Source organism: Helianthus annuus, chromosome 16, assembly GCF_002127325.2.
Source record: "Helianthus annuus cultivar XRQ/B chromosome 16, HanXRQr2.0-SUNRISE, whole genome shotgun sequence".
NCBI classification, from domain to species: Eukaryota; Viridiplantae; Streptophyta; class Magnoliopsida; order Asterales; family Asteraceae; genus Helianthus; species Helianthus annuus.
In genome coordinates, this window is record NC_035448.2 from 181163604 (window position 1) to 181178452 (window position 14849).

At 38.2% G+C, this 14849-nt stretch overlaps 1 protein-coding gene across 1 annotated transcript; it reads left to right on the forward strand.

Moving 5' to 3' along the window:
* The first annotated feature begins 12738 nt into the window (after positions 1-12738).
* On the forward strand, positions 12739-13815 carry LOC110920117 (uncharacterized mitochondrial protein AtMg00810-like). The gene has a single exon (XM_022164352.1). It carries the CDS (start codon positions 12739-12741, stop codon positions 13813-13815), a length of 1077 nt encoding a protein of 358 aa, XP_022020044.1.
* The last annotated feature ends 1034 nt before the right edge of the window (positions 13816-14849 follow it).

Sequence of the window (14849 nt, forward strand, 5' to 3'; positions counted from 1 at the left end):
TAATCATACAACAAGGCCTCTAAACTAACCATGCATCCTAATCATTAAGCACACACATATTTTTCTAACACACATTTTAAACACTAACCGGTTCCAAAGCGTGGAGGTGTGTGTGGGGATTCACCGAGGTCCGAGAGCTCCTTTCCTTGGCCGACGGTTGTTCCGAGAAGAAGGAGGAAAGTGTTGGTGGAGCTTTAGGGTTTTAGTGGTTTGAAGGGATGTAGGAGAGTGTGAATGATGGGGATGTCAAAATGAGAGAAGGTGGGCTTGGGTATGGGTTTTATACTCGGTCTAAGGTAGGTACACCCTAGTGGGTTCGGGTGGGCTTGGTAGAGGTGCACGGCCCAACCGGCCCATCTGTTCACTGTTCACTCGAGACCGGGTGGTCTCGAGTTGGGTTTCGTGGTCTCGGTCCACTACACACATACATACCTATATATATATCATACATACATACAACACATAATGCAAGGATCACATAGAACATCAAAACAATACGCCACTTTCATTTAATAAAGCTTATATACACAAAGATATACAAGATAATGCTCGGGGAAATCCCAGAGTGTCACATTATCCCCAAGTTTTAAGAACTTTCATCCCGAAAGTTAAGGCAGTCACTGTCAAGCTAGTATAAGTGAGAATGTTTCAACGGGGTGTCACAATTACGTTACGCCGTTGATGGTTGGAGGAAGTTCATGGCAGATAACCAGTTGGAGTTTGGGCATATGTTGCACTTTACTTATGTAACATCTCAGAAGAAGATTGTGTTGAATGATGTAACCTAAATCTAAGCAAGTCTGGTATGCATTTTGTTTATGACAACTATCGTTTGGTAAGTTGTTGGTTAGTATATTTGATATGTACATTATGGATGTTGGGTTGATGGACATGAAAACTTTGCTTACTTTGTTATGGTTTAGTTTATGTTGATGTTTTGTAATGGTACAAATAACTTAGTTAAATATGTGGTTGAATGGTGTTACTGTTTGATGTTATTATCATTGTCTTTATATATGTTTACAATAGTTTATCAAGTACTTTTGTTTTTGTCATACGGCCATTTTTAACTTCCGGCTAGGTTAACGTTTTCTTATGTTTATAATGTTACGTTCTTCATTTATAGAATAGTTAGATGATATTCTTTTGTATAAATTAGGTATTGATTCTTCTAACCATTCACAATCTTCATATTTTCGCAATAAAATTTTGTTATTTTATTTGAAAGATGTGATTACTCTTAGGTAGTTTTGTAACCATTGACAATATTCATATGTAGTATACAAGAAAGTTTTTTCCGGGATTGAATAATTTTCTGTTTGTTTCTTTCAATGTATGCGTTTGTACAAAATATTTTATTTCAAAGTAAATAATATTGTTTTGGTTGAAGTCCGCGTATTACGCGGGCATTAACCTAGTTATAGTCATAATTCAAACACATGACTATCCTTTTTTTTAACGGCTAATTTCTTTTAATCTATGTCGTCTACACGCTCACGTGTAAACTTATCATGTGGTCTATGGTTATTTTTATTTATTTATTGTCAATTCTAGGGATTTTAGAATAATATGAAAAGTTTTCACTTTATGTATGTGGTTGATTTGTGTACACTTAATGTATTCTATATATATATGGAGTTGTGATTTGTATTGAATTGTGATGTTATTCTCATTATTTACAAATCAATATACAGTGGTACAAGAATGAATACAATAATTACAAGAGCTTGATTCTAGGGAGAGAATTATGCAATGGTTACAAATCTTCTAGGGAGAGAATTATGCAATGGTTACAAATCTTGTTGACTAAGAATAATTTGCAATCAATGGTGACTTAATTTGTGGTGTTGATACGCCCCCGCAAGATGGAGGATCCGTTGGAGACTCCAATCTTGGATCGAAAATATAGGAATGGTGTGCGTGCAAGCGGTTTCGTGAGGACATCCGCGAGTTGGTCCTTGGAGCTGACATGAAGCACTTTGAGTTGTCCAGAATTGACTTGTTCTCGCACAAAGTGATAGTCTAGAGCAATGTGTTTCATGCGTGAATGGTAAACAGGATTTGCACAGACATAGGTAGCCCCGGTGTTGTCACAGTAAAGCGATGGAGTGCTTTTAATTGGGAGCCCGAGTTCACTTAGTAGATTTTTAACCCAGGAAAGTTCAGCTGCAGCATTAGCGAGAGCTTTGTATTCAGCTTCGGTAGATGATCGAGAGACAGTTTTTTGTCTAGCTGATTTCCAAGATATGATGTTGGACCCAAGATATATGAGATAAGCTGTAGTGGACCGTCCCCCATCATTAATACCACCCCAGTCTGAGTCTGAAAAGGCCTGTAAGTTAAGGTTAGTATTGCGTTTCAAGAACAACCCATGATGGACCGTTCCTTTCAAATAGCGGAGTACCCGTTTGAGAGCTTGCCAGTGTGATTGTTTGGGTGAGTGCATGAATTGAGATAATTTATTGATGGCAAATGAGATGTCTGGACGAGTGAAGGCAAGGTACTGTAGAGTACCAACTAGTTTTCGGTAAGGGGTGGGGTCAACGGGAGGAGAGGAGTCATTAGGAGAGAGCGGATCAGACGTGCTCAAAGGAGTGAGAACCTCTTTTGCACCATCCATTTCAAAGGTGGTGAGAACATCTTGAATGTGGCGATGTTGAGAAAGAAATAAACCATGAGGCGTAGGAATGACTTCGATTCCTAGGAAGTGATGGAGAGGGCCTAAGTCTTTGATGGAGAATTGTTTGCTTAGGGCTTGAACAAATGAATCTATGAAGGAATTGTGACTTCCTGTAAGGACAATGTCATCAACATACACAAGGAGGTAGCAAGTGATATCCTTGGAGTTGTAGACAAAGAGGGAGGAATCAGAAAGACATTTTTTAAAACCAAAACTAACGAGAAAGTTGGTTAGTTCTATGTACCAAGCACGCGGTGCTTGTTTAAGACCGTAAAGGGATTTTTTTAGTTTGCAAATGTGACGCGGGAATTCCGTGTTTGTGAACCCAGGAGGTTGTATCATAAAAACATCTTCATGGAGGGTCCCATGAAGAAACGCATTGTTAACATCAAGCTGGCGTAAAGGCCACCCTTTTGAAAGAGCAATAGAGAGGACGTTGCGAATGGTAACAGGTTTAGTAACCGGGCTAAAAGTTTCATGGTAGTCTTTTCCAAATTGTTGGTGAAACCCTTTCGCCACTAGACGTGCTTTGTATTTGTCGATAGTGCCATCGGGTTTGCGTTTAATGCGGAACACCCATTTGCAACCAATGGGAGTTTGTGTGGTGTGAGGTACAAGTTCCCATGTCTTGTTTTGGATGAGGGCATTATATTCAAGATCCATGGCGTGACGCCAATCCGGATCCTTCAAGGCTTGAGTATAGGTGGACGGTTCAAGGGACACGGGTAATGGATGAATGGTGGTGGAGTTGACAAAGTTAGAGTTGTAGTATTTGGGGTTGGGTTTGGGTTGTCGACGAGGTGGGGGAGTTTGGGTGTTTGGAGGGTCGGGTTGATGATATTGTGAGTTGGGTGAGTTGATTGGTGTAGAGGTGGTGGAACTGGTGGGTGGAGTGGGCTCGAGCATTGGGCCGAGAGGGGAGACGGTGGAAGTGGAGGGTGGTGTATGGGCCGGGGAGGTTGGAGATAGGTCGTGGAGTTGTAAGGGAGATGATACTGGGCCGTGGGAGGTTTGGTGAGATGGGGTGGTTGGTTGGGCTTCAGTTGGTGTGTATTGTTGGGCTTCGGGTGATGGAGTGGGTTAGGTAGAGTGGGAAGTGTGAAAAGTGGGTGGAGAGTTTTGGGCAGGAGATGTAGGCGGTGGGGAGGGAATGGGAACCGAGGGTGTCGGGTTTAAAAAGGTGTCGAAAGACATATGTAGAGGGTTGGAGTTGGTGGTTTGGGATGGAAAGATGTGGGGAATGAATTCAACATGTCGAGAGTGATAAAGTTTTTGATTAAGAGGGTCATAGCATTTGAATGCCGCCTTAGAGGAGGAGTATCCAAGAAAGATGCATGCCATGGACCGTGATTGTAGTTTTGAAGTGTCATATGATTTTAGCCATGGGTAACAAAGGCAACCAAAAGGTTTAAGTTTGGAATAGGTAGGGTCGGTTTTGAACAGCACATCATAGGGTGATTTGTTGTGGAGAATGGGTGTAGGTAAACGATTTATGAGGTGAGTAGCGGTTTGAAAAGCACGAGACTAAAAATGTTGTGGTAAGTGGGAGTAGTGGAATAATGCGAGGCCGGTTTCAACAACGTGTCGGTGACGTCGTTCAGCAATACCGTTTTGTTCCGGTGTGTGAGGTGGTGTCGTGTAATGGGAGATACCTTGAGAGGCAAGATATGGTGAGAGACCCATATATTCACCCCCATTATCAGTGAATAACGCAACAATGTTGGTTTTTAAAAATTTTTCAACAAGAGATTTAAATTGTGGAAAAAGAATTTTGACATCAGATTTTCGTTTGATTGGGTATAACCAAATGTATTTGGAAAAATAGTCAACAAAAATGACATAGTATTTAAAGCCATCTATTGACGTTTTTACGGGACCCCATACGTCGGAGTAGAGAAGTTGTAGTGGTTGATTAGCAACAAAAGAATTTTTACCAAAAGGTAGTTTGTGGCTTTTATTTAGTGAACATGAAGCACAATGAAAAGACTCGTGGGTCACCTTATTACTATGAAGTCCCAATCTAGAAATTAAAGACTTAAACACTTGAAGCGATGGATGTCTAAGTATGTGGTGCCACATGAGAAGAGAGTTTATTTGGGTGTTGTTGACTTGAGGAGACAAAGAAATTGGTCCATAGTAGACATCATTGATGTTCACTCCCCGCATGAGACGCGCCCCCGTGCGTAGATCTTTGACAAAAAAATGATAGGGAAAAAATTCAACAGAAACACGATTAGTACGACAAACTTTGGCAACGGAAATAAGATTATTTCGAAGATTAGGAGCAATTAAAATGTTATTTAAAAGAAGTGGGCGAGATTTTGTTGGAATAGTTGTTTGAGCAATATGGGTTATAGGGAGAGTTTTACCATCACCTAGCACGATCTTATCGGGTCCTCCGTATTCGGAAAGAACGAGAAATTGTTGGTTGTTGTTCGCGGTGTTGTTGGACGCACCGGTGTCCCACATCCAAGTTGGGGTTGTAGCCGTTGGGTGAGGGGTGGTGTAGTTAACCACCGGGGTGTTGTTATTTTGAGGCGAGACATTGTGTTCTCGTAGAAAACGACTAAGTTTGCGACAATCTTTAGTGTCATGTACGAGAATGTTACAATAGTAGCAATAGGTGTTGTTGCGAGTCGGTCGAGTGTTGGTATTGGTAGTTCTAGATGGCCATTGGTTTCGGGTTGTGGGTGGATTTGGGTTGCGTGTTGGGCGATTGTCATAAGTAGTGGGTTGATGGTTGTGGATGATTGGTTTGGCCATGGTGTATCGAAAGAAAAGAAAAGGGAAGCGGACAGAAGGTGTCTGTCGAGTTTTGGATCGGAGATAGCTCAAGGGAGCTTTTAGGCTCTTGATACCATATGGAATTATTTACAAATCAATATATAGTGGTACAAGAATGAATACAATAATTACAAGAGCTTGATTCTAGGGAGAGAATTATGCAATGGTTACAAATTTTCTAGGAAGAGAATTATGCAATGGTTACAAATTTTGTTGACTAAGAATAATTTGCAATTAATGGTGACTTAATTTGTGGTGTTGATAATATAGACGGTTGATCTGAGACCGGAAAAAGATTGCTTTGCGACCACATCTAGTTTGGTTGTTGATTTCGTTCGTAAATCGGTTGCAATTTTTGTGACCGTTGATTGCTGTTGCAATTTCAGTTTTCTAATAGTAATAGATAACAAATTAAAGATGTAATATATATAATGTTGCACAAAAATGCATCGAAGATCGATGGTTAAATTTGGCGTGTAAATATGAGAAAATCAAATTATGTGAGCATGAATTTAGAAACACCTAATATATTTTGCTAATTACAATTAGTTGCAAGTGTTAAATATATGGTTAGCGTACAAATTCTTTATTAAGAATTATAAATAATTTGTTAAAAGGTCAAATTAAAATCCACCACTTTTTTTTGAACGACAAATTTGAAACACTAACGGACCACTAGAGTATTATCGTGCCACTAGCAGAACCCTTCGATCATATCCATTTCCCTAGACATAATGCCTATACATCAATTTACGGGGAAAACCTAATAAATATTTCCCCCTTGTAGGAATCGAACCCAAAACCTATTGATCCCAAAGTCTTATCCCACCCTAAATGCTATTAGGCTATAAAAGAATGGACTAAAATCCACCACTTACAACTAATGCATTTACAACTATTAAGAATATAACCCAAGCCTCCCTGCTCCGGTGTTACCGCCTTCCACGCCAAGCACCTTGCCACATGAAAGGGGGTTAGATGATAGTAGATGGTATAAATTTTTGGAATGATGTAATTCATAATGATATTACATTACGTATTAATTATTGAATTAAATAAAAACGTACATAAAAGTAAGCATAAAAACATATTATATTTAAACCAACTCGCTTCCGAATTTCTTTTTTATCGAAACGTAAATTTAAGTTGCGTGTTGCGACAGCTAGAAACTCAATAGATTAAACGAAAAACCATAGGTATTTAAAGTTATTTAGTTAAAGTGAACTTAATAATAATAATATAAAATGATGTTATTATGTAAATGTGAAAGTATCATTAATTTTAACTTTTTTCTTCTTCAATGGTCAACTAAAATTATATGTAAATGTGTTTTATTGGATTAACTTCTTAATATGTTGTTTTCTTATAAGTATAGATAAAAATAATGTTTTTGGAGTATATTTTAAGTTTTAATAATCTTGGACTCTATCTAGGTGTCATATTACTTACTTTTTCTCATATCACTTCATCTCATTTCAACTCCATCTAGGTGTCATGTTATTCGTTTTTTCTCATATAACTTTACCCCATTCTAAGAAAATAGTTTAATCTCATTAACTCCATATAATCCTATTTTATAGTGGTTTTTGGTTTAATAAAATGAAAAAAATAATAATTAAATGTCTTTAACATCGTGTTAACATGTTAACAAGTAACCCAATTAACGTCCCTTAAAATAAGGAGAGAGTGGTGTACAACGTCGGTTAACATGTCATGTCACCTTTAACGTCCCATATGTTACACCCCAAGGTCTAATAACAACAATTAAGTGTAACTGATTAAGGGTATATCATAGTTGACAACTTGACATTATATTTTTAAAAAGTGCATCTTAAGACATAGTCAGAAATCCAACTTATTATTTTTTTTTGCAAATTTAGATTGAAGATTCAACACGGAAGAATTCTTAATAAAAATGAGCGGAAAGAAATAATGTTTTATCGGAGATTCAATAAGCGAAAATCAATGGCAATCGATGATGTGTCTTCTTCGTACTTCTTTGCCGCCACAATCTATTATCAATGAACATACCGTCAACTCAACAACAACTGCCACATTTGAGGTTACTGGTCATTCTCTATTTTGTCTTATGATGTTTTTCAAATAACATGAAATAATTGTTATTTCACTTTCTAGGATTATGGAGTTTTGATTTCGGTTTTCTTGTCTCATTACTTGGTTGACATCGTGGAAGTGAAAATCGGCCATGTGTTGACACTAGATTCCATCGCAAATGGAAAAGTATGGAAGGAGAACGGCGTTTTGATCTTTAATACTTGGCTTTGGTGGTATTGTCGAGGAGAAAAACAACCGTGAGTTTCATACTTTTTTTCACTACTAGAAATTGACTTTCTATAACCAAAAAATATTGACTGATCATCAGTGAATCACACTCACTAATAGATAGTTCTACAGATAAAAAATACGCTTTATAATATTTATTGATAATATCTCCATGATTTGCGGCGGATTAGTCGGTGAACCATCCGTCACATAAAGTTTGTCATTGACCCGTAGGCAAGTTTGTCATGGCTTTCTGAACATAAACCCTAATGCATTGGCGAATTCTCCGTACGCACGAGCCTTAACCAACTATTACTACCTTCACTGAGTGACAATGAATCCACAACGGCTTCGTCCGTTGCTTAAGATCTTCCGGATTGTAGTGTGTGACATTATACAACCAGAAATAGTTTACCAGAAATAGTTTACGAACATAACTAAGGACATGGATAGAATGGCTGCATTCCAAGAGGGTTTAAACCCTTGGGCGAATTGGGTCAATTCAGAAATAGTGTTAAAATATGGGCTTATTTCAATTCAATATTGCCCTCTATTTTTACCCTGTTTAATCCTTTCCTTTTTTGTTCTTGTTTCCGTTACTGCTTTTGGGCCTGCATGAGGTTTTGGGCTGCTGTGGATGGACCATGTCTCTCTAGGGCTAAAGGAGTGTACGTCTATAAAAAAGGGGAGCTGCCTTGGGATTACACACACAAAAGTAGCAGCTACATCATCACATAAAAGCTGTCTTTCTTCTCTCAGTTCTCTAGAACTTTCTGTGAGGGTTTCTCCTCTGTTTATTCGAGAGGTTTAAAGGTCTTGTAATTTTCATTTTGATTGTAACAGATCCGTAACAGATCTGCTTGTTCTTGTCTGTTCCCAACCGGTAACCTTGTGCCAGAACTGTTCTTTTTTTAGTTGGAATAATCTGTGCCGACTACTTGATATTAAAGTCTGTGACTCTCTTGATACCTGGTTCTTGACATGGTATCAGAGCTTCATAGCTCTTGGTGAGTAATCGGTGGGTTTTGGTCCGATCGTTGTTCCGCTGTGACTGTCTGCCAGTTCATCGTTCGAAGCCCCCTGATTTGTTGCTGCCGTGCCAGATCTTGAAGATCTGTTCACTTGGAGTGGCGCCGCTCAAATTTTTGAAACCCTAGATCTAGGGTTTGGTGGTTGATCAAAAGTCTTGGTGGACTATCTGTTTGCCGACGTTGGTCTTGCACTGTGGACATCTTCAACAGGAGTTGTTTTGAAAGCTGCCGCTCCGGTTAAGGTTCAATCCTTGAAGATTGTAAAATCTTAACCGGATTTGGAAAAAACCCTAACTTGGGTTCTGCATCTGGGTGAGATCGTTTCTTGCTGTTTATTTATTTTTTGTTCTTGCATTGGGACACAGGAAGGGTTCATCCTGTTGCATTTTGTGTGATCTTTGCTGATTACTTGTTATCTGTCTGTGATTCTGCTTGGTTTTTTTTGTTCTTGTTGCTAATTGTTTCCCTGCCTTGTGTTTATTGCTGTTGCTGGTGTAGATTGGCTCCCTTGGCACAGTCTGCAGAGGCACCTTTTGAGTGACGAACCTCTGATCTTACTCCCTGTCTTGGCTTCGCCGTAGTTGTTATTTCTTTTACTTTTTACTTTCTTGTTTACCTGCTATCATGCCTGATAAAGAAAGTGATTCCCTTAGTAGCACTCTGGTTAGTAAAATTGATGCCGGTGACCCTCTTTATCTTCACCCTAGTGACTCGGCCAACCTGACCATTGTCAATATAAAACTAAAAGGAACCGATAATTACAATGTTTGGGCTAATGCTATGAATCTGGCTTTACAAGTTAAAAATAAGTTAGGTTTTATTGATGGATCCTGTACTAGATCCACCACTGATGAAGTATTAGGGAAACAGTGGGATCAGTGCAACTCTATTGTTCTTACATGGATCTTAAATTCAGTTTCTGAAGAGTTATACTTGGGTCATGTTTATTCTAAGCTTGCTTCTGTTGTTTGGAAAGAATTAAAAGAAACTTATGACAAGGTTGATGGGTCAGTGGTCTTTAACTTCTATCAAAAAATTAATCTTTTTTCTCAAAATGGCTTACCTGTCTCTGAGTATTACCATAAACTTAACTGCATGTGGAAACAACTTGACCAAATTCTTTCTCTACCTACTTGTACTTGTGATGCTTCAAAACAGTTTAATGATTTCAATCACATGATCAAACTAATGCAGTTCCTAATGGGTCTTGACAGTGTCTATCAGTCTGTAAGAACCTCTCTGTTAACCAGGGAAGTTCTCCCTTCTGTGAAAGAAGCCTTCTCTGTTGTCTCCAGAGAGGAATCTCACAGGAACTCTAATAATTTTTCAGAAAAAACACCCAGTAATCCTGTTGGTTTTGCTGTTAAAACTGGTCACTCCTTTGATTCAAAAAAGAAAATGGCTAGACCCCCTAACCCGAATCTTAAATGCTCTCATTGTAACAAGACTGGACACACTGTTGAGAGATGTTATGAACTGGTCGGTTACCCCTCTTGGATGAAATCTAAATCTAGTGGTAATAAGGGTAGCAGGGTTAGTAATAATGTGACTATTGATACTTCTGAAACTGCTTCTTCGTCTACTGTGAATGGTTTAACCAATGAACAGATTTCTCAACTTCTTAGCCTATTAAATGACAAGCCCAGGAATGAAACTCAAGGCAACAACTTTGCTGGTAGGTCCAATTATGTATGCTTTAACAGTTATGTTGACAATGTTAAACCTACATGTGATTTTAAACCCGCTTACTGTTTTTCAAATTTTGGAAACAAAGGGAAAAAGGTTGGGTGGATAATTGATTCAGGGGCGAATCAACATATGATTACAGATGATTCTAACCTCATAAATGAAATAGATGTTACAGAATATAACATCAAAGTTAAACATCCCAATGGGACAAGTGCCTTAGTTACTAAAATTGGTGATGTTAAACTAAGTAACAAGGTGATCCTATATGATGTGTTTGTCATTCCTGATTACTGTGTCAATCTTGTGTCCATTCATAAGCTTGCTAAAGATTGCAACCTGACTGTTTCCTTTGATGAACATAATTGCTATATTTAGGATTCTCAAACAAAGAAAGTCCTGGTAACTGGTAGACAACTTGATGGTCTATATTTCTGTGGTAGCTCTTCTTTGTCTGACAAGGTGTGTAATGCTAGTGTTGATATTAACCTTTGGCATGCTAGGTTAGGTCACCCTGCCGAACCCGTTTTGCACGTTTTAAAAGACAAACTAGATATTAAAAAAGATATCAAACTTGAACTCTGTGAAACCTGTCATAGGGCTAAACAACATAGGGAACCATTTCCATTAAGTGATCACAAGTCTAAATCCTTAGGAGACCTTGTACATCTTGATGTATGGGGTCCGTATAAGGTTCAAAGTAGGGATGGCTCTAGATACTTCCTCACAGTGGTTGATGACTACACACGAGCTGTTTGGGTATATCTTATGAAAAACAAAGATGAGGTTTTTTACAATATAAAAGGGTTCTTCAATTTACTTAAAACTCAATTCAGTAAACACATTAAAGTGTTCAGAAGTGATAATGGTACCGAGTTTATAAATAAACAAATGAAAGAGTTTTTCTATGACAATGGTATCATACACCAAACCTCGTGTGTTCATACCCCTCAACAAAATGGGATAGTTGAGAGGAAACATAGGCACCTTTTAAATGTTGCTAGAGCCTTACTGTTCCAAGCTAGCTTCCCTCTTAAATTCTGGTCTGAATGTATCCTAACTGCTACATATTTGATTAACAGGACTCCGTCGTCTGTCTTAAATGGTAGGTCCCCTTATGATCTTGTGTATGGTTTTGCCCCTATGTTGAGTCAGTTGAGGAGTGTTGGGTGTCTCTGTTTTAGCACTGTTTTAAACAACTCTGACAAGTTTAATAGTCATGCAGAAAAATGTGTTCTAGTTGGATATTCTAATGAGAAAAAAGGGTATAAACTATGGAGTCTAGACCAAAGAGTTATTTTCTATTCTAGGGATGTCAGATTTTATGAATCTGTCTTTCCGTTTAAAGAAAAGAAAAGCTCTCTTGATCCTGATTCTGAGGTTAATACTGTGAATTTTTTTGACTTATTTGATCAAAATGACACCCAAAACTCCAAATCTGACTCCACTCCCAATGATGATAGCACAAGCACAAATCCTACAGCCCTAAATCAGTCTCAGCAACCTGTAAATGTCTCTAACAATACTTTAGGAACGGCTGATGTGCAGCAACCAAGTAGTGTGGAGTCAGAAACTGGTAGGGCCGAGTCGGATGTAGAAGTTGAGGAAAACACTAGCAATTCTGAGGGAGCGAATGTAGGGCAACCTAGCAACGTCTTAAGAAAATCGTCTAGAAATTTAAAATTTCCGTCTAAGCTTAATGACTTTGTCGTTGATGGTAAAGTCAAATATGGTCTTGAAAAAGTTTTAAACTATGCTAATCTTGATCGTGAAAGTATGTGCTTCGCGTCTATGCTTAATAAGAGTTGTGAACCAAAAAACTATTTTGAAGCTAAAACTGACACCAATTGGGTTACTGCCATGAATGATGAATTAGCAGCCTTACATAGAAATGACACTTGGGAAATAGTTGATTTGCCTCCAAATAGGAAAGCCATAGGCTGCAAATGGATCTATAAAATCAAATATAAAGCCTCAGGCGAAATAGAAAGGTACAAGGCTAGACTCGTAGCTAAGGGGTTTAGTCAAAAGGAAGGAATAGACTTCTTTGAAACCTTTTCACCTGTTGTGAAAATGGTTACTGTCCGATGCGTCCTAACCATTTCCATTAATAATGATTGGGATATTCATCAACTTGACGTAAATAACGCGTTTCTATATGGCAACTTAAATGAAGAAGTCTATATGACCCTTCCAGATGGTTATAATTCGAGCCATATTAACAAAGTTTGTAAACTTAAAAAATCCCTCTATGGTCTTAAACAGGCTCCTTGAATGTGGAATGAGAAACTTGTTGATGTCTTAGTTGATCTTGGCTTTGAACAAAGTAAATGTGACCACTCCATGTTTGTCAAAACGAGTAAAACCGTGTTCATTGTTTTGCTTGTTTATGTGGATGATATTGTTTTAACTGGTAACTGTTCCACTGAAATTTCAAAAATTAAATCGCTCCTTAAATCAAAATTTTTGATTAAAGATTTAGGTCCATTAAAATACTTTCTTGGGATTGAGGTTTTAAAAACTAAAGATGGTTTATGCTTATCTCAAAGGAAATATTGTCTTGACCTTCTTGCTGAATTTGGCCTGACTGGATGTAAACCTGTTAACAGCCCTATTGAACCTAATCATATTCTAACACATTTGTGTGAAAAGGATAATACTCCTTTACCTGATGTCTCTGTTTATCAAAAATTAGTGGGAAAATTAATATATCTCTCTCATACCAGACCTGACATTGCTTACTCTGTACAATATTTAAGTCAATATATGCACAGTCCCACTAATGCTCACTTTAAAATCGCTCTAAGGCTTTTAAGATATCTCAAGGGATCTCCTGGGAAAGGGTTATTGTTTAAAAGGGGGGATTCCTTAGAGCTTAAAGCTTTTGCTGACTCTGACTGGGGAAAATGTGTCAACTCTAGGAAATCTATCACAGGTTTCTGTATCTTCTTAGGTAACTCTCTTATTTCATGGAAAAGCAAAAAGCAGTCTACCATCTCTAGATCTTCTGCTGAGGCAGAATATCGTGCTATGTGTGCTGCGACAAGTGAAGTCATGTGGCTACTTAACATTTTAAATGAACTTAAAGTTGATACCAAACTTCCGGTTTCTCTTTCTTGTGATAATACAGCTGCTATTTCAATAGCTGCCAATCCTGTTTTTCACGATCGTACAAAGCACTTTGAAATTGATCTTTTTTTCTTAAGGGAAAAAATTTCAAAAGGTGTCATCAAAACCATTGGTGTAACTTCGGAAAATCAAACAGCAGATGTGTTCACTAAGGGGCTGCTTGTACAAGCTCACAACAAGGTATGTGATATCCTTGGCCTATTTGACTGTTTTGCATATTGAATTGAGGGGGGGTGTTAAAATATGGGCTTATTTCAATTCAATATTGCCCTCTATTTTTACCCTGTTTAATCCTTTCCTTTTTTGTTCTTGTTTCCGTTACTGCTTTTGGGCCTGCATGAGGTTTTGGGCTGCTGTGGATGGACCATGTCTCTCTAGGGCTAAAGGAGTGTACGTCTATAAAAAGGGGAGTTGCCTTGGGATTACACACACAAAAGTAGCAGCTACATCATCACATAAAAGCTGTCTTTCTTCTCTCAGTTCTCTAGAACTTTCTGTGAGGGTTTCTCCTCTGTTTATTCGAGAGGTTTAGAGGTCTTGTAATTTTCATTTTGATTGTAACAGATCCGTAACAGATCTGCTTGTTCTTGTCTGTTCCCAATCGGTAACCTTGTGCCGGAACTGTTCTTTTTTTAGTTGGAATAATCTGTGCCGACTACTTGATATTAAAGTCTGTGACTCTCTTGATACCTGGTTCTTGACAAATAGACACCGAGAAAACCAAAATATTTTTCCAAGGAGTTTCTACGCCTTATTACAAGTAGGTTTATTTACTTGTTTGCGACAACTCTCACACGCATCTCTAATGACATTGACTTAGATTTACCAGTTAGTTAACTATCTTTTAGTGAGGCCCAGTGGCAAAGCTTGAGATTTCCGACCAGGGGATCGAAAACGTAAACACTAAAAATTTCTATAAAACCGGGGGGTCAAAAACGTATCTACCCAAAAATTTCTATACGAACACTACATAGTCTCCACTAACTAGCGAAAAGTTCGGGGGACCGCCCCCTCCCGCCCCCACAAAGCTACACCCATGATGAGGCCATACGATATGTAAGTTACCTTAGTCAATAGGTTCATCATACAGAATTAATTCATAGTTTTGTCATTAATTCAAAAGCATTCGAGTCAATTTTAGGTTGAAGATTTGTGTAAATATTTAGCTAACCAGGTCAGTTTAGTTTGGATTGTGGGTTGACCTGACCCCTATGTCTACAAAAATTTTAAAGGGTATTTTTCTATTTCTCTTTAAG

Excerpts from the sequence above, each read along its gene's own strand:
- LOC110920117 (XM_022164352.1), top strand. The coding sequence starts at position 12,739 with ATGTGGAATGAGAAACTTGTTGATGTCTTAGTTGATCTTGGCTTTGAA.